Source organism: Spermophilus citellus (genome assembly GCF_964194105.1).
Source record: "Spermophilus citellus genome assembly, chromosome: 3".
NCBI classification, from domain to species: domain Eukaryota; kingdom Metazoa; phylum Chordata; class Mammalia; order Rodentia; family Sciuridae; genus Spermophilus; species Spermophilus citellus.
Window position 1 is genome coordinate 169,159,545 of NC_138184.1, and position 27,940 is coordinate 169,187,484.

General features: G+C 35.4%; 1 protein-coding gene across 2 annotated transcripts in view; it reads right to left on the minus strand.

The window, feature by feature from the left end:
• Positions 1–23,586: 23,586 nt before the first annotated feature.
• Positions 23,587–27,940, minus strand: part of GNAI1 (G protein subunit alpha i1) — an 83,563-nt gene continuing 79,209 nt past the window's right edge. For both annotated transcript variants that reach the window (XM_081284087.1, XM_081284088.1), the window contains exon 8: positions 23,587–25,226. In XM_081284087.1, the coding sequence (XP_081140213.1) occupies positions 25,036–25,226 (191 nt within the window). In that variant the 3' untranslated portion in view covers positions 23,587–25,035. The remainder of the gene's footprint in view (positions 25,227–27,940) is intronic.

A 27,940-nucleotide genomic window follows, 5' to 3' on the forward strand; every position in this document is an offset into this window, starting at 1 on the left:
TGTGAACTGGGTACATCCTTCCTTTCTCATTCATATAAGAAATAGGATCGGGGCAGTTCAAATTCTATGTGATGGACAGATGGACAAAATTATACATTTATGATCTTGCTCCACAGCACTGTTAATTCTCCTGCTATCATAATATAATCTGAAGAAACCTGAGCTTTCCAGACATTTCACAAATATATTATTTTAATCTGATGGGATAAGCAAGCAGTAAACAGTGTGCTGGAAGCTTAGTAACACATGCACTTCTTAGGATGGCAAATAAACCTCACATGTTTTAACAAATTGCCTTTCCAGTAAAAATTTTATGAGTCCAGTAATCTTGGATGTATGTCAGCATGTCCTCTCCAAAATAAAAAGCAACCTATTACATCTTGCACATTCTACCACGAAAAAACAAAACAAAACAACAACAACAAAAAACAACTTTGTCACATTTAGTAACTATTTTCAAACATTGAAACTGGAAATATACTTGAATCCAGTCACTATGTGACATGAAAAGTTCTCATCATTTAGTGAAGACAAGAACAGGACAGACTTTTGCAGGAAAGAACAAGTCCAGGCTTTGGGGCCAGCAACCCTGTCATTCTGGCCATACAACATGAAACTCTCTGGTTGCAGAACATATACCATGTGAATTTTATAGTAAGCCAACAGCAAAGAGCATCTAATTCTGAACCATCAAGTGACCACAAGGCCAGAGTTTTCCTCACAAGCTTCATTCTGTCAGAATCATCCACTCATAAGCTGGGAAGGGCCCTACAGCAATCTACTGTTAAGACGGAATTGGCATATTTGGAATTGAGCATAACAGGCTCAGCAAGAACAAGCAAGCCACATGCATGTGATCCAGATCCCCAGGCATTTTCCCTCAGCTCACTCCTTTATCCTCATAGAAAGCCCTTTCAGACAACTACAGAGAAGTAAAAAGGACAAGCATTAATCCAATGGAAGGATCAGTTGCTACAGTGAGTTCAAAAGTAAAAGTGGAAGGTTCTGCCTACACTCTGACTCAGGGCTGGCCTGCAAGTCACTGGTGACAGGAAATCCTTCCAGTGGGCAGAGGTCCTGGTGGTGGGCCTGATTAGCCATTTCCCTGGTGGAGAGAAATTATTTAGGAAGCAAGTGATTGTGAGACTCTCAAAGCACTATATGGCTCCAGGACTATCTACCCAGACTCTCTCTGTGGAGCCAATGACCTCATTTCTTCTATGGGAATTGCCATTCAGCAAGGGAGGTACCCTCAGTGGCAGAGAACTGCTGCACATGGGGCAACCTAGGCCAATGCCTGTCTGATGTTGGGTATGAAGACCTGGTCCCTTCATCTCAGTGGGAAGAATGTGTTATGCCACTATAAGACCCACCAAGAGCGCAGTAAAAACCACACAACAGATGCCCTCTCCCCTGCCTCCCTCACTTCCTCACTAATGTATCTTGTTCCAAAAAGCCTTTGGCCTAAATTCTCTGTTTCAGAATCTATTTGCAGGGACCCAACTGAAGACATGGGGGCAAAAGACAAGCTGCTGTCAATGGAAGAGTAAGTGTGTGTGGGAGTGGAGAAAATGCAAAAGGTAACTGGCAGCTCTTTCAATCAAAGGGAGGAAGGAACTATGTGGTAGTTCCAAGAAGCTGGTGAGGTTGAACTTTCTTATTCAAAGTTAGAAATTATTAAAGTTAGGAAAGACTTAAGTATGCTTAAATGTTGATAGAACAGAAAGGGAGAGGCCGAAAGTACGGGAAAATAAAGGTGAGGAAAATAAGGTTACAGATTGAAAGGAGGGTGGGAATCATTTGCTGGAGTGGTAAGTTAATTTTGTTCTACGGTGTGATTTAGAAATCTGACAATGTTTTGCAAGTAGCTAGTCATTCACATCAACCCTGTTCTCGACTAGTTCATTTTTTGTCCAATAAATACTGTTTTTATTACAAACTAAATCCTCATACATTCAGGAGCTTGTTTTTAGATGCTGCTATTTCATAGCTTCTTTATCTCTCATCCAATATTAAACTGATAAATAACTATAGTTTTTTATGTCATTTTGTATGCAGGCTGGCCCTGGAAGGGGTATGCCTTGGGCCAAGTGACTCACTGCATATGAGGCAATTCCTGGAGATTGCTGAGGCCTGAGGTTTGTTGACGGGGTGGCACACCCAGTCACTTTCCTGGCAGATGTGGAAATGTGTCACACCTGGGGGAAGACCTGGGGGGTTTATCACATTATTCACTGCATTTCATATGTGAAAATTGAGAGCATTTTTATGATTGTGCTTTTCTCCCATTTCTACTTCCCCATTTTGGGGCTACATTGCATAATGTTTGTTTTGGTCTTTTATCAAGAAATTATTTTTGTTATGTAGCTTTATTCCAAGAATCATAACTTCTATCCTATTTTCTGTAATGATGTTCTTATTGTTTTAGTATTCATTTTATGCTTTAATGAATTAAATATTCATAACTGGTATTTTTATATAATGACTTAAAATTAATGGTTATATATGTATTGCTGCATTATTTAGGAACACATGCATAATGTATATTTTGAGTACTTGATCATTGAAGGATGTGTTTTTGAAAACTTAGTATCACATTTTTTTGAAATTTTGTCCTTCATTGTGTATCACTCCATTGATTTTTGATATAAAAATGGAGCTGAGAAGATATCTAAAGCAAAGGAAATTTGAAAATGTGTAAATAATCAACTTCTGAATCTGATATTTTAATATTTAAAACAAATCTTTTATATTTGTAAAACAAAAGGTTCATTTAGGATTTGAGTGGAACTAAAGTATATAAAGTAAAAACTTCAAGCCCGGGGCTCTTACCTTCCTCACCCCAAGATGTACCATTTCACTAGTTTAATGTATCTCTCTCCATTTTCATGTTTAAGTCTTATAAAATGTGATTATAGCACACATATTATGCTATAATCTATCAGAGGCATTCTCCCTTCCAATCCATGTAATTATTTTTTTAGTTTTTAACATAAACAAAATTTTAATGTAGTCACATCTATGTTTAATTATTTTGTGATTTATTCCACCCAATTAAGTGAAGGGCATATTATCATTCTTAGGTCAACAGAAAGCAAGTGTGTGGGTATTGGCAGCAAAGTTGCAGCAGCCTCTAGGAATTTCTCCTGTGAATTCCCTACCCAACCAGCACACCATAGTCTAGCCCAGAAGTTCTCAAAGTGTCATTCCTGAGTAAGAGCAGCAGCAGCAGCACATGGAAACTCAATGGGGATGCAGATTCTTGGCCCCACTCCAGACCTAGCCATTCAGGAGATGGGGCCTGACAACTTACAGAGCCCCCTAGTTGACTCTACATACCAAAGCTGAGAACCACTGAAACTTTCTGATTCAACAGACCACAGCTGAGCTTTCAAATTGGGGTGGTTAATAGAATGATAGGAGTGATTCTGAAACCTACAGATTCCTGGATCCCAATACACACCTCCATATGAATAAGAATTGTCAGGTAATTCTGTATTTTTGCCCATATCCCCAAATGAATCTAATTATTATTAATTAAGTGTAAGAAGTTAACCACAAGTATTGTTCTGTGGTCTTCCCAGTTTGTTGAAGCAACATTTTCTTCTACTTAGAATGGCAAAGGAAGGGAAAAGCAATTACATTTGAATGAAAAAAAAAAAAAACTGAGTTGTTGGAAAAGTGTACTCACTCAGCATGAACTCTCTTTCTAGGGATTTTATTTTATCTATAGTTCTGTATTTCTTAATATTAACTAATGATGAACATGCATCACAAACATTGCAAGCACCTGTTGAGACTGCAGATATCTGGGTCCCATTCAGACTTATTGGACAGAATCTCTGGGCAATAGTGGACAAATTAGCTATCAATAAGCATTTTCATGTTTTATATTATACAAGGAGTGTATGGGCAGACATGCTTTTTATGCATTAGGAGTAAATATGATAAAGATGTACCTACATTTTTGGTGTTAGCTTTGGGCTTCAGGTTCTTCATGTTAAAGTGAGCATGTTGAATGATTTCTTGTTAAAAAATGCTGATTAAATTATTCATTTATGAACCTATACACATAGCTACTTTGAAGTAACAATGTTGAATGGTGTTCCTCTGGGCTCTTAACTGTGTCATTTAAAATACTGGCTAGAGGCAAATATTAAAGTTTATTACCCTTGTTGGAACAAAATAAAGGGAGATGAGAGTGATGCTTTAAATATTTCATGTGTACTCTGATCCACTTATTGCAAATGTGTTAATTTTTTTTTAATACAAGTATTCAAAACAGTGATTACATTGTTGGGCAATCTTAGATGACTGAATTACTTCCTTTTACTTCCAAAGGCAAATATCAAATACTTAACAACAAAAATTAATATGTGATAATATGTAATAAAAATTAATATGTAATACTGTGACAAAATACCTGAGATAATTAACTTTTAAAGAGGAAATGTTTATTATGTCTTACAGTTTTAGAGTTTTCCATCCATGGTCATTTGTCCTCATTGTCTCTGGGCCTATGGCAAGGAAGCACATTTTGATGGGGAGGGTGTGGCAGAGAAAGCTTCTCACCTAAGACGCTTGAAGAGAAGAAGGCATACTTCAACAGAGAATGCAAGAGTGGGAAGCAAAACAAAAAAGACACAGGAAGGACCAGGGTACCCATCTCAGTACATACCTCAAGGGCACATACCCAATGACATAATTTTCTTTTACTAGGCCCCACCTGCTAAAGGTTCTAACAACTTAGAATTGCGCCACCAGACTGGGAATAAAACTTCAACACATGAGCCTTTGGGAAACATTCAAAATCAAGCTATAGCAATCCCATTTTATTTCAATGTTTTAATCACAAGTTTTCCTTGTTCTTTATTATAAAAATGCAATCTCTATAACTATATTAACAACCTAATCTGTAATAATCAACCTAACCTGATTGCATGTTTAGTCATTCAGGCCTGGTAATACGGAGTTAAACAATGTCTTTTTAACCTATGAATAAGCAATGAGAGTGAAACCAAACCTATGCTGATTAGCATGTAGCCTGTGCTTAATTGATAATCCTTGACTGGTGATTAAGTACTCCATCAATTCTGACATAAATAATGGTTTATAAAAATACTGTTTGTATGATTTAAATGATCATCAGTAAACTTTTCCAAAGGCTTATGGAGGCTTCATTGCATAGTTCTAAGATATCTTAAAATAATTTCTAATTACCTTGAAAAGTTGAACTTGCTCTGAGTAAATTATGAGTTCTTAGGGCATGTCCTTGGGGCATGTTCTCATAATAATTGGATTGCATAAAGGACATTATTTCTTTCATAATGGAATTTTCATAAGTACGGGGAGATCTTATTGAAGAAGGGTATGTCAGGAAAAACTGGGGTAAACATGAAATTTAGAGACACTCAAAATTTATTATGTTTGGTGAGTTAATGTGAAATGATAGATAAAGTAAAAAGTGCCAGATTGTTTGCTTTTTCTTCCAGTTTTTAAGATGTACTCAAAAGCTAATTAAATAGTCACTTTATTTTTAGAGCATTCCAATCTGGTAAAATGTTATGAGTTAATTAAAAGGAAAGGGCAAAGCCATGGCCAGAGGTTATGGTCCACTAAAGCCAGGTCTGTGGACCTCAGTGTTCAGCGTACCATTCATCTCTTTAGCCAGATTCTTCCTAATTGAGGAGAAATCAATTAATGCCTTAATTCCAAAATTGCATCAGTTTGTATCATTTGGATGGTTTATTTTTTATATGTATAGTTTGATATCAGTGTAGTTTTAGAAGTAAAATGTATACTGAATAATTGTTTGGTGCTCTTTGAGTAGATTTCATTTTGTTACTAGTAAAAATAATACCGATGAAAGAAAATGTATATATGTGAAAAGCATGCCACACTTATTTTGAAATATTGTTTAAATTATTTAGTATCAAAAAGCCTTGCTACCCATTACACTTTTTTTTTTCTTCACCCGTAGACATAAGAAATGTTATTAATGTGCTAAGCAGAAAGATAATATTAAGACCTAAGTAATTTGACATTTTGGCACTTACATATTTTCAAGAATGAGTTATTTTATGAAAAAAAAATATTAAATTTCTGATCTAAATTATATTGGATGTGATTAAAAATAGATTTTACTTTTAACAAAAACTTTGAGATGAAAGGTGTGCATTTAGAAATAAATCAGAATTGACTATAACACCAAGTTTTCCTTGGTAATATTTTTCATAAGAAAAGGAGTCTTTTATAAATTAGCCAAAGTTCTTGGCGAATCATAACAACAGAACAATTGTGCCATGTAACAGTAATTCTTAGCATAATCAGACCAGATTATACTGGATTCTGATCCTGAGCTTGAGGACAGCAGTACAGTGGCTCTGAGTTTTGTCATGGTTTCAGACTCATTTCAGCAAGAACGGCAGGTCAGACGATAACGAAGGATGAGCCCTAAGATAGGAACAGTGGTGAACCTTTAGATTATTTTAGATGTTCTCTAACTGCACATGCCTTATTCTAAAAGTATGTGTTTCCTTCCTTATTTGAATCAGAATAAAATGTTTTAAAAGAAGTTGCTCAGCATAGAAAGTATGTTGAGGAAATTCTTCAAAGTCCTGTATTTCCTTCTCAAATATATAGTAAAATAGAAACACATCAGTTTCCTAATCTTTGTTTCCTTTAGTGTTTTTACAGCACATATGGGTGAAACGAAAAAGACTCTTATCTATCCAAAAAATAAAAGAATAAAAGAAGTTCCTCCAGCAAAAAATAAATTTTTCTTAAAGTTCTCATTTCCAAAATGATAGCCTTATACCATTAAACTAGTGGTTCTAATGCCTGGGCTGTGGAACAGCAGCAGTATCACCCAAACACTTGTTACAAATGTGTATTTTCAGGTCCCACAAGACCTACCAAAATATAAACTCTCAGAGTGGGTGTATCATTTGGATTATTTTGCTTTTATATGTATAGTTTGATATGGGTTTAGTTTTAGAAGTAAAATGAGTTTTGACAAGGCTTCCATGTAATTCTGATGCCTACTGAAGTTTGAAAACCTTTGACTATTGGAGGTAAAATAGATAGGTCTGCTACAGGTGACACCTGAAGATGTTTTCAAGACACTAGTCCAGATAAATGGACTCAGAATCTCTGGCCTAGTGTCAGCATTTAAAACCTTCCTGGTGGGTCTCATGAAGGGGCAGGAGAGAGACCTGGTGAGGAGATGCACACACTTGTTCTCAGACTAACCCCCCCCCACCTGCTGCATTTACCTATTTTGTCCCATTGTTCCAGCTGAACAATATACCACTTTGCTAACTTTGAAATATTTATTTTTAGAGGTCTACTCCTTGGAGAAAAGTAATAGGTGAATGATTCGAGTGTTGGAAAAATATATTTTATATAAATATAAAAGTATATATAAAGGATATATAAGCACTAAATTATGATTTCCAACCTATTTCAATGCACCTGCGTCAATTTTGTTGGAATATTTGCTGAATTGAAAGCTTGGGACTTATTGGGTAGGGAATACCTGTTGCCCCTGCTTCCTGCCACTCCATTAGCTGAAGCTGGGAGACAAAAGGTGTGGATATTAAAGGTATGCTCATGCATGTGCTTTTATTTATACACCTAGTTACTAGAGTGGTTTTCATAAATCGCTTCCATTTTAGAAATGTGTTTAAAAACCAACCCGCTGTCCTCCATTGGATTATTTAACAGACCCCCATTCCCAAATATTGCTTTCCATTTTATCCCCTTTCATTTTTCGTTGTAGTAAGAGTTATCCTTCTAAAAGGTGAATCTGATCAAGTCTAAATCCTTAAAAATAACTGACATGGCCTTGTGTAATATTCTTGCTCCATCTATCCACTACCCTCTCCCCTAATCCCTCCTATGATGTTGTGTCACTAAATGCTGCATCTCCTGACACTAGTATCCTCTCTGTCTGTTCCTATGGGCAGAACATGTTGTTCTGTTTACTAGGAAAACCACTTCTGACAATATCACCTCACCTTCGTGGCTTTTATGATTTATTCCAGGGAAACCTACCTGATTGTGCAAAGTTGAGATAACATTTTCTGAGGACCCATAGGATCATCTTCCTAAAGACATTTTGTTAGAGCTTGTTTACCTTTTTGAAATTCTCAGTGAACTGAAAAATTATAAAAAGGCATTTTCTTATATCTATTGTTAATTTTATTCCTGACTAGAGCCCACTCATAATATGTTTTCAATGAAGTAAATGAAAAGAACAGATTTAAAAACAACCTAAAAACAGGTGATGCAGCCAATAAGAAAAAGAAAGCATTCAAGAAACAAGACAAACAACAAAGTAAAATAGAATCAGGAATGAAAGCAGCGCATTGGATGTGCTGTGATAGACATGGGGCCTGGATGACTGATCTCCTGGGTCTTTTTTCTTATAGGGTAATAACCTAAGACTGTAGTCCTTTGCTTTTTATCATGCGTAAAGCAACCATTTTCTGGCAAACCCTTTCAGAAGTGCTCTCTCTATAAGAAAGTCTATACCTCTTCAATTTTTCAGCATTTCCCATTTGTGTTTCTTATGCAGCTGATCTGCAAGATGTTATTAGATGTTTCATAGTAAAGTCTGTCTGATCAAACAAGTTTGGGAAGTGCTGAGATAAATAGGCAGCCTTCTTTGATGCAGATTCAGAATCTTTATTATGCTAATATGTTTTGTAAATCTTCAAAAGGGAAAATAGTAAGCATTTCTTTGAAATATTTATAAAAAGACATCTTGCAGAATTGTCAAACAGTTAAGAAACAGCTTAAATGAATAAGTAAATTCCTCACTCTAAGAAAATGGAGTAAAATAGGGATGTCTCAGAGACCTTTCTTCTTTCAGAAAACTGATAGTTCTGAATGATTTTCTGAAGTTTATAAATTTTATGAGCTTAAGAAAAAGAAAACTAGAACTTATTTATATATTTTCAAGGCTATTTTAGGTTTATATTAAATGCATATGTAAAAGTAGTCCACCTCATGCCTTGAATATAGTCAGGGATGGTTCCAGAAGACCTAAGAAATGGCTATCTCCAAAATTAACAAGTGAATCATATCCCCTCACAGAGAACACCTGAAATGAATCACTTCTTTAAAAACTCTCTGTTCTCCAGGGTGGGCAGAATCACAGCCTCTGGGACAGGAGTCCTCTGTGCTTCTCCTTTGCTTGCAAAGCAATAAAACTTCCATTTCATTTTTCTCAAAAACATGCCCTCATTATTGAATTGGTACCAGGGACAAGGACCAAGCTTTCAGTAACACATCCAGCATGTCTTATGATATACATAAGATATGGCTCGATCTATAACTGCACTTTCTTGTTGAATATACAGTAGACTGTGATGTACACTTGTTTTGAATTGTAAAGACTATCTATACATAACAGTTCAAGGAAAAGTAACAATTTTAGCTGAAATAAACATAGAAAAGTTAAATATATAAGAAAGTCCTAAATATATCCTGAAGGAAAACAGCATGGGACTTTATTAGAGCCTTGGAACTTGGGGCTCAGATTATACTGAACTATGGAATGAGATTTTATTCATTTCCAAAATTAGGATCTGTGAGCTAGTGGGTGGGTTTAGTGGGCACCCTACCCCATGCATGCATTTATATTTAGGAGCCTTTTTGGGGAAATAGCACTGACAACTTGATTACTTGTCAGGTATATGAGTCAATACTTTGTGCATTTATATAGTTACTTATTTAATTATTTAAGCTGGTTTGAGTTGGCATTTGATATTATTTTTACTAAGAGGATTTTGACTAATGAACAGACTGTCCTTCTCACAGAGCCATGGATTTGATGCAGCACTGACTGATGTTTCATCAGAAACTTGTGGAGCATGTGAGACTGTTGTGGCACATTCAGAAAGAAGTGACTTTCAGGTGAGCCATAGACTTGCAAAATTGCTAGGGCTTCCAGCAAAATTTGTACTGACATTTTATGTCCAGTTGAATGAACCACAATTAAGAACAGTAATCAATCAAGCAAAGTTTTGCTTGCAAAACTATATGAACCATGGTCAATGGTTGGAAGAAAGAGGGGGGCTAGAAATGGAGTTTGACCTCTAGGAACTTTATTTGAAGTCTTGCTCCCTCGGAGTTATGATGGTAAGACCAATGAGAAATATTTCATAAACAAGGTCAGTGGGGGCTTGCAGCTACTGTGATCTAAGATACAGTTGTTAAATGCAACCTCAAACTACTTGTTTCAGAGAAGGAAGAGAGGTCATCCAGAGAAAGGAAAACATTTGCAATACATTGTGGCCTCTTCGCAAGGCTTTGAGAAGGCTAAACTGATGAGCAAGGTGAAATTTTGAACAGGTTTATAAGAAATATGTCTGGCTAGTTATAAAAAGCTTTTATATAACTTGTCAAAAAAAAGTTTAAGTGGATTTAGTGTGAAATAGGAGGCAAAAACAATATTTTTATATTACCTTATAAAATGGACTTAGCGTCACTTTATTTGCTTGCAGTATAAATACAATCAGACCTCTTGTTTTCCAGTCTATTTGAATTTTCACGTTTCCTTATATAACATGAAGTCCCGTATTTTCCTTTTTAAGATATCCCCACATACCCACACCGTAACCCCCAACTGACTTGTCCAAAGAACCAAGAGACTAACTCAATAAAATTAGATGATTCTACTTCCAAACACCAGACAGGAAAGGCGAACTGTGTGGTCAATTAGTCCACATCCACCATTGATTTGGTCCTTGCCTGTTCTTCCTGCTGCAATGCCCTTGCCCATCCAGATACCTGCACAGAATGGAGTGACTCCCATAATCCTGCTGTAAGGGTACAGGTTTTAGGTACTTATGTTCTCAAATTGCTTCCTAAACCAGGACAGTATAGTAAGCTTGCTGGGTCTGAAAACGTGCAGACTCACAGGGAAGCAGCACAGATAACTTCCTAGAGGGGAAACTCAAATTTCCAACAAGCTCTATCTCCTAGAAGCTGATCAGGGAGCAAACTTTGCTGCCTTGCTTCAAATTGACTACAAGTTGAACAATACCAAGTGTTCTTAATGATGTGAATAAACTGAAAATTTTATAAAATGCTAGTAGAAGAATCAATCATTAAACCCACCTTGAAACACAATTTCACATCCAGCAAAGTTTAAGGTGTGAATGTTTGTGCCCAACAATTCTACTCTCTATCTGCTCAAGATGAATGTGCTCATGTCAGTATTACCGCCCCCCCATAGAAAATGATCAAAATGTCCAGTAATGGAAAAAGACCAAATTGTGATATAGCCATGCAATAGATTAAAATTTGCCAATGAAATAAATGAAGCACAACACATGCCAACAGGTACAAAACTTACAAATGATATCAAACGATTAAAAAAGCAAGTCATAGAAGAACACAGAACACCTAAAGCTGAAAGCAAATATCAACGTTCAAAAATATGAGAGGTTGAATAATAAAGAATATGTATGCATGTAATAGGTCAATAAACACAAGTGAATGATGATCACAAACTTCAGGGTCCTGGTTAGCTCCACAGGGGACAGAGAGGTATGATCAGGTATAGATTCAAGGAGGGCTCCAAACTTATTTTAATTTTATATAACACAGAGAACATGTGTTTCTTTTATTATTCTTTAAATCATGCAGTACATATTTCATATACACATACACATATACTACATACTTTATATGTATCATGCATACCCAACCACACATATAATTTCATAATTAATTACTGTAAAGACCCACTTAAGTGGGCTCTTGAATCATGTAAGTGCAAGTCCAGTCAATCTTCATGACTTTATCTCTAGACTCTCTGCCTCTTAATACTCTAAGGAGGTGAAGGTTGACAGAGGAGGAACAAACACCAGTTCTTTCCTAGCTGTCCTCTACAAACCACAGAATTTGTGACCTAATTAGTAAACATGGGCTATCTCCTGCTATAGGCTGTCCTGCAAATGACCTCTGGCCACTCTGGCTCCAGAGCACAGCCATCTACTCTGCACCTTTTGAATACTTCTTTTGTCTCCTTCTCTTCCTTTCTTCACTTTCCTATTTTTCCCCTTCATTCCCTTCTTACCAAGTTCTTAAACTCAAAATAATAAAAATGGTTAGAAAAAAGAAAAGTACTTTTTTTTTTTTTTTTTTTACAGGGGATTGAAGCAGGGGCACTTAACTACTGAGTCACATCCCCAGACCCTTTTTTTGTGTTTTATTTTGAGATAGGTCTTGCTAAATTTAGGGCCTTGCCAAATTGCTGAGGCTGGCTTTGAACTTGTGATCCTTCTGGCTCAGCCTCCTAAGCCACTGGGATTACAAGTGTGCACCATCACATTGGTGAAGTAAGCACTTTTAAAAAACTTTTTTTTTCTTTCTTTTTTTTTTTTTTTTTCGATAGCAAAACTTATCAGACTCTTTAGAATTCTGAAGGATCTAGTAAACTGTTTATTTTCAAATTTGTTTGATTAAACATTTCCCTGGTCTTCAAATACCTAATCTTGAAAAAGACTGTGTTCAGTGGAAAAAAGAAAAAGAAAAAGAAAATGCTGAGTTTGAATTACTAACAAGAATGTTCTTAAATGTAAAGATAAGATAATGCTATTTTTTCTACATTAAATCTTAGTAATAAAATATTTTTATTGAATTCTTGCACTCAACAATGAGTTCTTTGTTGATATGGATATAACAAATTCTCTAGGGTAAATATTACAATTAAAAGCAAATGATCTCTTAACATAATTGTTTTCCTAAACATTGCTTTCTTCCCCAAAACTTACCGTGTGCCTATTGTATAAGAGATTCTGTCTTAGTGCTTGGGACACAATTGTGAACAAGGTAGACAGCTATTTCCTGTAACAAGTTTATTTGTAGGAAAATTAGAATTTAGAAATTAATCACCTATTTAAGGTAAAATAAGAAACATAATTTTAAGCTTGATTTAATGTGCTTTCAGTCCCTTGTTTTTTCCCCCAAATTATTATAACGTCATTCAAATTAAAGGTTGATTGGTTATTTGATTATTTACTATTTGAGTTCCTCATTGTAAAAAAAAATTATACAGAAAGAAAAAAGTTAACAACAAGTGCTGGCAAGGATGTAGGGAAAAGGGTACACTTGTACATTGCTGGTGGGACTGTAAATTGGTGCAGCCAATTTGGAAAGCAGTATGGAGATTCCTGGGAAAGCTGGGAATGGAACCACCATTGACCCAGCTATTGCCCTTCTTGGACTATTCCCTGAAGACCTTAAAAGAGCGTACTATAGGGATACTGCTACATCGATGTTCATAGCAGCACAATTCACAATAGCTAGACTGTGGAATCACCCTAGATGCCCTTCAATAGATGAATGGATAAAAAAAATGTGGCATTTATAAACAATGGAGTATTACTCAGCACTAAAAAATGACAAAATCATGGCATTTGCAGGGAAATGGATGGCATTAGAGCAGATTATGCTAAGTGAAGCTAGCCAATCCCTAAAAAACAAATGCCAAATGTCTTCTTTGATATAAGGAGAGCAACTAAGAACAGGGCAGGGAGGAAGAGCATGAGAAAAAGATTAACATTAAACAGGGATGAGAGGTGGGAGGGAAAGGGAGAGAGAAGGGAAATTGCATGGAAATGGAAGGAGACCCTCATTGTTACACAAAATTACATATAAGAGGATGTGAGGGGAAAGGGAAAAAAAACAAGGGAGAGAAATGAATTACAGTAGATGGAGTAGAGAGAGAAGATGGGAGGGGAGGGGGGATAGTAGAGGATAGGAAAGGCAACAGAATACAACAGTCACTAGTATGGCAATATGTAAAAATGTGGATGTGTAACCGATGTGATTCTGCAATCTGTATATGGGGTAAAAATGGGAGTTCATAACCCACTTGAATCAAATGTATGAAATATGATATGTCAAGAGCTTTGTAATGTTTTGAACGACCAATAAAAATAAATAAATAAATAAAAATCGTTTAGGGCCTCAAAAAAAAAAAAAAAAAGAAAAAAGTTACATGATAAAAATTTCATTTAGAACTTTTGATTCAGTTAGTCTCTGCTCAAACATCCCTCCCTTATTACTAGAACATATTACTAGAACATAGCTCCACCAATACTGCAACATCTTTGCTCTTCCAAGCTTTAATTATACTTGTGTAGTATGATCTGATATATTATGATTGAAACTAAGAAATAAAATTAGAAATATTATTGTCAAAAGTAAAATTATAAATATTAACATAGGATTTCACATAAATGAGGAAAATAATGTTGGATCCAGTCCCATAAGGAAATGAAGATCTGGTAGAATCAAAATTGTTAAAGAAAAATATTTATAAGAATAAAGCAGAATATTCAAAGATGAACTGTTTAGAGGCAACTTTGCAACCTGGTAAAGCCTATATTTTCAGAAATATCTCTCTGTGATTATTCTGTGAAAGCCAAATATGAGGGCAGTGATGCTCTATCACACTTTAAAAAAAATACTACACCAAAAGATTCAATCTGCTTTATTCTTTGTTCAAGAAATTGGAACACATTTGAAGTTAAATTTTGTTAAACATAAGATATTCAACTTATTTTTTTTTAAATTTGAAGATTCATATGCCAAAAAATCAGTCGACCTTGTTTATCATTATTTATTTTAGATTTTTCCCCCTATTTTAAGAGATCCTTTTGATTTCCAGGAAGTTTTAGGTAATGAGAATTTCTTGCATTGGTATTCTCCTAGTTTAAACATACATCTAAAAAGTCACATTGAAGTTTTGAGCCCTATTTTCTCAGTGAGTTCCCAATTCTGGTTTTGGAAATTGGAGCTAAGTGACTTATTCTGTTCCTCAGATTGTTAAAATACCAAAGCTTTCAGTTTTAACAGAATGCCTTTGACTCTGAATACTCTGCTTTTGATACCAGAGCCATGAAAGCATGAGTCTCTGTGGCAGGTGGAATAATGATTCCCCCAAAATGTCCACTTTCTTATCCTTGGAACCAGTGGCTATGTTAACTTTACATGGCATTTAAATTAAGGATTTTAAATGGGGAGATTATCCTGGATTATGTAGGTGAGCCCAATACAATCACAAGCAAAAATACTTGGTGGGCAGTCCCAACCCAGGGCTGTTTTTCAATGTAATTTTTTTCAAATTTAGCAAAAGTATTCACTTAAGAAGCCATATAAACTCTTTCCTAATTAAATGTTATCCCTCTTGTCCACAAATCTGTGGCAAAAATGCCCTTTCTGTTTACTGTCAAGGACAGTCAGGAAGCATTTGATCTGTTAAGGAAAACAGCCCCTTGCTGCTGAAAGAGAGAAGGAAACCCATTTCTTTCCTAGGTTTCAAGACAATGTGAAGTGCCGTAGACCTGTTTTAGACTTCTACCTCACAGAACTTAAAAGGATAAAATTTGTATCACTTTAAGTCACTAATTTCCTGGTAATTTGTTATAGCAGCAAGAGGAAACTCATAGAATGTAATCTGGAACTTTTGCTTTCTATTTGGATAAAAACTCACCCTGCCAGTTCTTTTCAGTAGCAGGTGGCAAGGAACAGAGAATGGCTTTCTTTCTCTACCAGTCAGTTCCCAAGTCTTTTCCTCTATGAGACCTGAAATCCAAATGCTGGCCTCTGGTATCAGCCTGCTTTTATTGACAGTAACTTCAGGCCCTCTCTGAACATGCAGTGGGATAGAAATAATTATGCTAGGACAACAGGGATATATTGAAACTGTGCTGGGACAGGTGGTTCCCCTTCTTATGTTTCTACTAAAGTCCCACTTCACTTTGCCTTTACTCTCAATTAATTGCTTACATTACCTGTCCCCTCGTCTCCTCTTCATCTCTATTCTTCATGATATGTTAGTGATCATAGCTGCCATCACTATCATGAAAATTATAACAACTAAAAATTTCCCTCAGGATGTTGCCAGTCACATTATGTATCTTACAGAAATAGCTCATTTAATCCTTGCAACAGCCACGGGAAGATGACCCTAATGTTACCCTCATTTTATAGAGAAATATTAAGCTGTGCAGAGGTCAAGTTGCTCAAGGTCACACAGGAGGCGGTGACAGGGCCAGGGTTCAGTTTGGAACAAACTAGTTATCCCTATTTTGTCTCCCCAAATAGTACTTTTCATCTAGAAAGTGCTAAGCGTTTTTGTGAAATGCAAAGGACACTTAGGTTCACATGTTACACACCTAATCCCAAATATTAGTGGTAAAAAGGACACAAAAATAATGTCAATAGTTTGTGTTCTATCCAAACATTTGTGGCAAACTATTAAATAAAAAAGCTATTCACAGAAAATGTTGTCCTTGGTCTTTTCAGATCTAAATTAAAATTACTAGAATTGATTTAGGAAAATAAGAGTTATTGGAGGAAACACATACCTTTTAAAGTCACTTTTTGATTACAGCTTTACCACAGTGTCTATAAGTGGAGCTGGCAGCTGTGTTTCCTTAACAGGTCAAATGCTTCCTGACTGTCCTTGAGAGTAAACAGAAAGGGCTTTTTTTTTTTTTTTTTTGCCAAGGATTTGTGGACAGGAGGGATAACATTTAATTAGAAAGGATAGAGCATTTATATGGCTTCTTAAGTGAACACTTTTGCTAAATTTGAGAAAAGTCACGTTGCAAAATAGCCCTGGGTTGGGACTGCCTGCCAAGTATTTTTGCTATTTAGCAAACAGAATAACATTGATTTTGATTATCCACACCCTTATGCCAAGAGAAATCACAGGCCTAAAAGATAAAGTTGGAGTCTAAGAAGTAATGTTACAGCATTGATGTTGCTTTTTTCCCATGAAAACTTCTACTTCTCATGTGACTCATGATGTAATTAAACAAAGGTTAGTTACATTCTACTAATTTAATGATATGATGGGTAAAAAAATAGTGGAATTACTCAAATGATGACATAAATACGAGCATGATGATTTGAGAAAGAAAAGTTGATTTTCAAACACTAGATTCTTTGGTATAAAAATGTAATTGACTCTTAAGGCCTTTATAGGATAAATAATTGCTTAATAAAATGAGAACTGAGTTAACATAAAATCTTCTGTTTTTCATAACTGTTAGAACCTATCCAGGTTAATCATTTAGCCACTTGAATAGACTTTTTTATTTGAGGCACATCTTCTCAGGTTGAAAATCATCATAGTTCCTATAATGTATTTACCTACCTACCTACGTACAAGTATATGAACATATAAATATTAACTGTTCCATTAAACAAATAAACTCAAATTACGAAGTTTGAGAATCTAGTAAGATTCATTTATGGAGTTTAGTAAAAATGACTTTATTCAACCTTCAAGAACAAACCATTTGCAGTCTTCTGTCTTTATTGAAAAACACACCATGCCTCTAAGACCTAGGGATATTTGATACTCTGTTCTGATTTAGATTCTGCAGACTACCTAATTCCTGTCCTCCTCCCCAGCTCCTGGGAGCTGCTCTTTGTGAAAAAAAGTTTAGAAGCTTTTTTCATGCATGACTGTATTCAGTCCCGTCCTGTGGGAGGTGTAGAGGAAGAAAGGAATTTGGCTGAGGGAATTGAAACATATTAAGAAAACAAAACACAACTTAATAATAACGCTTAAAAAAGACCCAAAAAACTAATCTTGTGATTTGACTAAAGAGCATGAAGAGATAGTTTTGTAAAGTAGAGCTTAGTAACTTTCCAGTACCCCATGGGTCCACTCTCACTGTATTAGAACTAAAAATTTCAAATCTCACTTCTATAATATAGATTTTCAAATGAGCTTTGTCTCTTCTATCTCAGCTGAAATATTTGAAGTGAAAAAGGGATTCCTTTTTCCTTTTCAGTAAAGGACATATATTGAACCAAACAACAGCACTGAGAACTGGAATTGTCCAACCCTTCATTTGGGTCCACCATTTTCCAAGGGAGTCACTAATGTAGAGATTTATTCAAGGCACCAAGACAAGACCCAGATCTCCTACATTCAAATTTTAGCTTTTAATTTATTGTGTTTCCCTAAAATGTGAGAACTTTCCCATGAAATGCAAATAGAGTTGTTGTGGGAGGGGAAAAAAAGTATTCCCTTTTCTAAATAGAAATACCATGCAAGATACATGAATTATTTCTTCTAGTAACCACATTAAAAAAAATGTAAAAAGAAACAGGTGGGTTGGGCCTGGTGGCGCATGCATGCTTGTTATCCCAGAGGCTTGGGAGGCTGAAGCAGGAGGACCTCAAGTTCAAAGCCAGCCTCAGCAACTTAGCAAAATCCTGTCTTTACAAAGAGTGTGGGGTAGTTTGCTGGGAATGTGGCTCAGAGGTTGAGTGCCTCTGCATTCAATCCTTGGCACCAAAATAAATAGAAACAGGTGGAACTTGAAATGTTTAACTTAATCCAATATATCAAAAACACTTTCAGCTCAACATGTACATTTTTTTTTTTTTGGAAAGTCTTTGAACTCTTGTGTGTATGTCACACAAGAACAGCACAAATTTGGACTAGCAACAATTCAAGTGCTGCTGTTGAGTACACCTCCAGTGTTGTAAAACATGGTTAATACCTATTAATTTCTTTACTGCTAGACTTTCCATAGTCATTGATGTGCTCAAGTACATCAGGCATACTAATTTACATCTGCTCAAGCAACACAAATGGACTCATATTAAACCATGTGGTGTACCTAGGAGAAGCTTCTTCATGCCCTAGACTTTGAAGACAAGACTAACAAAGGACTTACATTTCTGTATTTCACTCCTATCTGTGACACTTTCTAGGTAGCCAACACTGAGTAATTTATTAATCTCTCTTAAATTTGTGTCCATATCTGGAAAATGGAAATCTTACTGACACTGCAGCACTACTTTAAAGAATAAATGAGAACGTTAACGAGGAGAAGCCAGAAAATTACCCGGTACAGGGCTGGCACAGAATGAATATATTATACATGCATTTTAATCTCTATATTAAAGACACCAGAAGTGACAGAGTACCTATACTATATTTGAAACTATGTATGGGTTTATAGTTTTGAATGAATTCTCTTTTATTGTCAAAATTTCAAGGGACTTTGGAACTATGTTGTTTCAAATCTGCACCTAGAAGCCTCAAGTGCAGTACATCAGAGGTGGGTCTTAGAGAAGAAAAGGCACATTATATGGGCTCCATGCTTCCATTCTTAACTTTAGTTAGAAAAATTCTTTAAGTCTTTAGGTAAATTTCCATTTGAAAGAAAATATCCTTTTAAAGTTAATTTATAATCTACAATAGAAAATTTAAGGATGAAGTAGAATGTACTCTCAAGTCTGAAAAAAGGTTCTGTTTATTAAAGGTAGACTGTCTTATGAAGTAGATTGCTAGGAGAACTGGTCAGTATGGAATGGTAATGACTTGTATTTCGAAGTAAGGGAAACATATCTACTACTACAGTGGAGTGTTGCAAAGCAAGTCCTGTGCAAATCACCTTAGTGAATTTTCTGCTGGTATAGTCCATGTTCTGCAAAACTGACAATGCAACACTATTTAGTAAATGAAAATTAAAGGCAGAATTGTTTGGAAGTAGCTTTGACTTGTCTTTTTTTGATTTTCAAAAGTGGGGCAAGGAGCACATTCTGTAAAGTTTCCACAAAAATCATTATAATTCAAGAGTGCATAACAAAATTCCAAGTAATATCTGATCTTCACAGTGGTTTATTTTGAAGACTAGATTTCAGTGAAATAGCACAAGCATTTGCCAATTTAGTAAAACTAACTACTATACATCTCATTTAACAAAAACAGGAAATCCTGGTAAGATAGAGAATATACCCAGTGTGTTCCCACAGGAGTAAAATTTTATGAATCCTTTTTTTCTTCATCTGTTTTTTGCTACTTTAACAGAATGCTGAGAAGGGGGAATGCAGAATAGAGACTTACTTCTTACAGTTCTGCAGACTGGGAAGTCCAATGTCAAGGTGGTGGCCTGAGAAAGTCAGGTGCTGGAGCTCAGATCTCCTTTTTTTCTTCTTATAAAGTCATTAATCCCATGATGGGGGCCCCATTCTCATGATATATCATCTGACCCTGCATTCAAATATCAGCCATATTTGAATTTGGGGATTAGTTTCCAGAACACTTTTGATAACACTTTTGACTCAGTTTGGGTCACACACCATAGCACCCTTCATAGAGAATGCAGTTGGGTAAAGAAGTTTATTAAAGCCTTTGGTGTCTTGGTATTCCCCTCTATGCACCTTCTTTTAAGTGATGCAGTACAGTAGCATTCAGGAAGAAACAGCACATTCCTTTATTAAAAGTGGCTAAAATAGTCCCTGCCTAGATTAGTCTTCGATGCATGTTTTCCTTAAATTATTTCATTTAAAATCCATTACAATGCATTGTTAATCAGAAGAATGATCTCTTTGAAACCACAGTGTTTCATCCCCTTTATAGATGAAGACCCAGGAGGAAGGGAAAAAATTCAAAGAAGCTGGAAATTACTTGATCTTATGCATGGTGCTTGGGAAGGTTTATCACACATACTGGGGTTGTTCTAGTCAAGCGACCTCAGTTCTGTCCTATACAACCACAGCCAATCCCTGTCTGTGCATATTTGGGTGTCTCTTGACTTGATGAAATGTGTTTCCTAACTTCTAATGTAACTAAAAAAATCCCAGTAAATAAAAGAAATCACAACAAACACCAAAGCAAGCAGTTATTGGTTAAGGAAAAAATGCCTGGGAAACAGGCCAGTGGAGTTGTGAAATATAAAACTCTTTTGATATAAATGTATTTTAGCTGTTAAGACAGGGTTTTGAAGTGCAAGTAGGAAAATTTCCCAAACTAAAATAAGTTTTCCTGTAGTTATGGTTACCTTAAAATTACAGGGAAGCATCCTAAAGTTGATGCATTTTTCTCTTATTCACATGTTCCAGTATCTCTACTAGTGTGAGATGCTCCACAGTTTTAACTAAAGATGAAATGTGACAGCTATTTTGGTTTTGAGGCATTTCATACAAAATGCATATCAGTAACTTTCTTGGTAAATACAGATTACATCAAAGGTATTGTAAAAACAAATATTCCTTATAGTCACCACCAGCAAAATGTATTGACAGTGTACTATATGCCATGCTCCCTTCTAAGCGCAGCACATGCACTGTGAACTTAAGACTGACTATAACCATTAAGATGGGCTATTGAATCCTATTTTTCTCAGATAATAAAAAGGAGGTACAGCATGATTAAATGACTTGCTTGAGGTTCACCAATTAAGAGAGTACCAGGATGTGAACCCATTCTGGGTGCTGGAATCTAGGATTTTTACCATTACTTTCTACTCCAAAATGACATACTAAGAAATGATCATGCTAAACACCTACAATATCGGTCAGGCTAATATCTGTAATATTGATCACATTATTCAATATATTCATTATGCAAGGCACCAAGGGTAGTTTTGCAGACAAAAAATGATGTAAAAATTCATATAACTGTGCTCTCAAGTAGCTTCAAAATCTAACGGATGTTAAGATAACACAAACAGCTTTGATATAGCACATAATATGTACTTTTTAAAATGTAAAATTCAGAGAAACTCAGAAAGGCTGAGTGAGATAGAAGAAAGATCACGTGTACATTTTCTGGAAAAAAAAAGAAGCATTCTTTGGAGTCCTGTGGCAGACAGGGGGTTAAAAGTCTTAAGTTTGAAACCTTCATCATGCTCAAGTTAACCTCTCTGAGCCTCTTTGATCTGTCTCACAGTTATTGTCAGCATTTAACAAGCATCCAATATGCATTCTATCTAACACTTTTCAGTTAAATTAAACATGATTGAAATAGATCAAGCATAAAAATAATTTTTTCAGATAGGTACTACAATGGAGGGAACTATAGATATACCACAAGAGTGTTAGGGACTTTAGGAATGGAAACTGGGGCTTTCTTTTCTTAACAGGTTTTTTTTAAAAGAAAATCAGTCTTTATTTTTAAGAGTGAGAGTAAGAAGATACAGAGATTTCTCAAATAACACTGCCCCACACATGCACAGCCTCTGCCATTATTAATATTGCCATCAGAGTGGTACATTTGTTACACTTGATGAGCCAAGGGAATTAAAAAGAAATTGGGACTTTTGACTCAGTTTGGGGAACTTGGACTGGTCTGGCCTGCCATGTACAGCCAGGGAACTGAGAAATGTGACTGGCAACTCTACATAGAGGACCAAGTACTTCTCTCAAAAGGACAGAAAAGATACCAGTGAAATCTAAAAGAGGTATCACAAACAAAAGTACTGATGAGTAAAATAAAATTATTAACAGATATGAATGAAGAGTCCATATGCACCAGGCAGTTTCAAAGCATACAACATGTACCATGTGGTATAATTCTTAGAGGAGAGAGCCTGGGCAATGAACAGAGCACTACTTGGATGTAGTATAGGAGGAGAGCAGGGAGTAGTGAAGTGGGCTCAGATGATGGAGAGCACTGAATGGGAGGCTAAGTTATATTTCATTTTATTGACATGTCAGAGACAATGCAGGTGACTGCACAGAATGCAAAATAGTCACAGCTCTTCATTAACTAATCTGAGTTAGAGGAGGAAGAAGTGGGAGATGGAATTGAATTTAGTTTGTCATCTCAATTGGGAAGTTCAGCAAAGACCTGAGTTCATCAGGTTGCTATGGGAATGGAAAACAGAAAAACAAAATAAAAAAACCCAAAACATTAAAAGATGTCCTTGAGGGTATGCCCCAAATGACTAAGGACCTCTCAATAGTACCCGGTTTTCAGAGATTCTACCACCTCCCAATAGCACCATCCAGGGACCCGTGACTTTAAGGATGGACTTTCGGGGGACACGCAACATCCAAACTACAGCAGGAGCTAAAATATCAAAATAAAGGGTGACAACTGGATTCCAGGGAGAATGATGATGAATTTAGTTTGGGGCACACTGAGCTGGGGCAGGTGACGAATTCTCAAAAGACATTCAAGAAGGTAATCCCAAACATGGCATCATATTTCAATATGAGAACAAGTGGGGCAGGTAAACTCAAGCTTCTGAAATAGAATTGTAAAAAGAGCACTGTGAAAGAAGAAATGAATGTACAATACAATGATACTTAAATTCTAATGCATATTGGGTTTAGCCAACAGGTTTGTAAAATTTTAAAAATTTAGATTTATTAGTAACACAGTCACAGAGAATAAAATTCAAGAATTCACCAATGATGGTCACCAGTATGTGCTTCTTTGTGGCTTTTAAAACCATATTCCTCATCATTCAAATTTATTCATAATTTAAATTTCATAGATAGCTTCACAATGTGGATCTTACAGGTCTTCCATCAGTAAAATTAATGAAAACATATCTTTCATGAAAGGCACATAAAGAATCTAAACTAACACATTTAAGGAATTTCACTAACTTTGAATTTCTTTACAAAGAAGGAAAAAAAATCCCCTAATGAAACAGATATGAATGTAGTTCATGGTTACCCATACACACACATATACACATACTTCAACAAACATACTTGAACAAAATGACAACACATAACTAAACTCAAGAACCACTTACCAGCAACGCTTACTGAAAGACTTAGTTTTTCAGGATGAGTAAAAAATAAAAAGCGGCGGGGGGGGGGGGATGGGAGCAGGGAGTGCTGTTCATTTGGTTAAAACAAGGTCACAGAGACACCTTGTAAATAATCGAAAGAAAAATGATTCTACCAATGTTCAATATCTAGCTGATATGTAACACTTATTTGACCATGCTCACAATCACTGATTCTGTTAAATACTATTACTCATTTTCTAGATGTTACTGTCCATTTAATTGTCAGAAAAACAGTATAATTTAAAAAGAAAAAAAAATATAAATTTCAACAAGAGAATTTGAATATCTAAGAAAAAAAGTCATTTTAACATAGTGTTATAATTAAATTGGAAACAAGTTACATGTGTGAATTTAAAGCTTACATAAAATATCAGCAATAGAGTATTCAAAGATCTTTTGTGTTATCCTGCAAACAAGAAACTATTATGTATGCTAAGTACAAGGGATTTCCCAAAGGAAATACACAAATGAATGTCTCAAAATTCATTATGCTAAATTATTTTTTTTACCCACAAAATGCTCTCAACATCCACCTAAACTTAGTTATAAATAAAAATGTAGTTATTTAAAGTGTATAAAATTAATCTGGCATCACCTTTAAGGTAATGCATGAATACTATCCAGATATTAAAATTCAAAGTGAAAACAAACCAAATGAATAAAAATTATGTGTTTATAAGTCTAAGATAGTATATCCTCAAAAATCTGAAGTTTTAGTTTTTCAAACTAAATCTAAGGTAGAATCAGAGCAGCATGCACTCATTAAATAAAAGAATGATTAAAATGCATACATATTGAAATAATTGATCCAAAGGCAGGTATACTCATCCTTTTTAAGAACGTTTCAATAAAACACATTAAATTTAAAGAACAAAACATGTTATTAAAATAGTCTGTGCAATGTTTGTACAAATAACATTTTTATGAATCCAAGTATACATATAATCAAGATAAGAGGCTGTGACATTTTCTAATATCAATTATTGTACCTAAAAATTTATAGGACATGAACATAAATAAAGCTTTTTAAAACTGGCAAATACAGTAAAAGTCTGTCATTCAGTACAAGGTACTTAATATTTATGTTATTTCCAAAGCCATCACACTAGAATTATAAGTTGCCACTCTTAAACCTAAAAGTAATGTGGGAAATAAAAGTTATAAATACATTATACATACATTTGCATATTTACACTTACACAGAAATCAATATACTAGAGCCCAGCGTTAACACTGTCCTTCATTTTCACATTCAGGACCATATTTCACAATTAAGAAAGGTCCTTCTGTTACTTTCAGCTAAAGAAACAAAACAGAACCACTTTGGTCAGATCCCAGATGCATCTGCTGTATAACTACATTCTGTGTTGCTGCAAGACTCTAGTCTAGAGAGATCCATACATAAGTACTCATTTGGTTTGAAAATGCATTTTACTATTAACTGCAAAACTTAGAAGAGACCACAATCTTTTAGATTATTTTTTATGATGACATCTGTTACAGCATCAAAAACAAATTGCACGTTCTTAGTATCTGTGGCACATGTGAAGTGGGTGTATATTTCCTTTGTGTCCTTTCTTTTATTGAGGTCTTCAAACTGACATTGAATATATGCAGCTGCTTCTTCATATGTATTTGATCCTGAGATGGGAAAAGCAAAGAAACAATGTAAAAAGTTAAAGTACTTACACTGCTAAGCAAAAGGGATCTTAGAATATAAAATTTTGACTCTGTAACTGCATTTTGCCTTATAGAATGAGAGGACTTTTCTAAATGAAAAACACCTAACAACCTTTAAGGACTATAAGTTATCCTTAAAACTAAAATCTCCTTTGCACAGTATTCTATATTTGTTGTGATCTTTGTTCTGACCTCAATCTCCAAATGCCCAATCTACTTTTTACTCTTATCCTCTATCATCTACAGCCCAAAATGAATCCCTAGAGTGCCTGATGCTGGCATGCTATTGCAGTTCTAGTCCAGTGGCAGATCAATAATGTTGGCAGAATGCTGATTTTTCTACCCCCTTTCTTATTTACACATTAACTAACATTTATCATTTTTTCTTTATTCAAAAATCGTACAAGCATGTACAATGTAGCTTAAGGCTGAGATTACAAATAGTGAATGACACACTCCTACTTTCAAGTTACTGACTAAAGACTTCAGAAATTGTTTGGCAGTACTAAAGAAAACTGCATGCATGCTCTAACCCAGCAAGTTTAGTATACACTAGATACTACTATCTGTACATATTCATCAGAAGACATATGAAAGACACTCACAGTGGTACTAAAGTTCATCAACTGTAGCTGGCTAATAAATTCTAGTATATTCATACAACATGTTGCCATACAGAAATGAGTGATGAGAACAAAAGTACCACAGGAACACAGAGTAACACAGATCAATCTTCTTAATGTTTTGTTCAACAAAAGAAGCTAGAAACAAAAACACTACATACTGTGTGATCCCACAAGTGTTTAGAAAATATTCAAAATACACAGAAGAGGACAAAAGTCAAAATAATGATTACTCTGCGGCTGGAAGGGTGAGAGGGAGGTACTTGATCAATTAAGGCTGGGAGGAGGCATGAAAGGGCTTCTGTGACCCTCCAATAGTCTCCTAACTCCAGTGGTGGATGTTACTTCTCCACTTTTCACTTTGCAAGTTCACTTTTAAAAATCCAATACTTTACTTGTACTGTCTATATACATATAATGGTACTGCAATAAAATATATTAATACAATATGATAAATAAAATAATTGAATAAAATGGTCCTTTGAATACATTATTTAAATCCCTATTTAGTACTAATAATCCAAGATTATATGTCTGGCTTTCAAGGTCCTCTGTTACCCAGTCTGTTTTGGATTGCTATTCTGAGGCCCTCTACTCCCCATCTGAAGCTCCCTTTGTTTCAGAAGGACCAATATACAAACTGCCCCCTGTGGTGCTGAATGTTTTCCTCTGCACTGTCCTGTACCACCTGATTTCCCCAACCAGGCTTTCAGGTTTGCTCACGACTGTCACTACATATAACTTCCTAATTACCCCAATTCAGATGGGCTCTGTATCATTAAAACCCCCTAAAGACTGTGGAAACACTCTATTTCAGTTTTTGTTACATTGTTTTAACAGGGTCTCAAATTCCTTTTCAGCATTATGTCTCCTAACCTAGAATGTGAACACTTCAAAGATAAATATCATCTTCTATAGCTTGCTCAGTTCCTTTCATGTCTTACATGATAACTCTGTAAATGAAACATGACAAAAGCCATTGGGGTGCTGGGCTTACAGAACTCATTATATAAAGGACAAAGAAGTAGTAAAACTTGAATAGTTTACATTTGAATTCTGATGTTGCTAGCAGATAATCATATATTTTAACAAATAAATTTTTATCTTATTAAAGCATAATAAGATTAATGCTCTGAAATTTTGAAGCAATGAACAGTGTCTGCTTGAACCAAGGAAATCACTATAACCCCTTCATTAAAAATATGTTTTGGAGAAAGAGCTTACACTGAGTGCTTTAACTATAAATATTCAGCGTAGTTGGTTAAATTACTATACCAAAGAGCTACAAGTTACAGGACTGAACCAAGGAGCACATTTCTTAATCTGACTTTAAGTCTTAAGAAAATGACAGCAAAGTGTGTGCATCAAGGTGATAGCTATTTTTGAACACGTGACGGAACTTTCCTAAACAAAAATGAGTATACAAAAAAGGAATAAGAACATTTTTTAAGAATGGAGAACTGAGAAGTTGATGATATAATTAAAAAGGACCTGAGTAAAAAATATGAGCTTAGTTTGAATTTCAGGTGTTAAGAAATGTAGAGGGAACCCAGCAGCTGGTAATTGGAGCCTGGGACTCCAGAGAGAAATTCAAGTTGACAAGAATGTGTCAGAGAACAGATAAGTCTGCGAAAAGGCAGAGTGCTGAAGGACTGCAGGACTGCAGATGGAATCCAGTGAAATGGCAACACAGGAAAAAGAGGTAGAGGAAGAGAGCACAGGAGCAGGCAGAGGCTGGAGATACAAATGAGGGTGTGGCTTGGGGGCCAGATAGGCTTGTTCCATAGGAAGCAATAGCCATAAGAATGAGAGCAGCAATTGAATCAATACTTACAGCATGCAGTGCAGATTTTAAATTATAATCTTAACACTGAAAGTATGAAATAATGATCTAATAAATCTTTGTGGGCAAAGATTCTGAAATCAGGAATTCTTGCTAATTTGACAACATAAGCCAAAATCTTGAACACATTGTATACCTGGCAAGGAAAGGGCTAACAAGTACATGCTTGGTTGTTGTAAAATTGCTATAGGTATACAATATTTATGGAC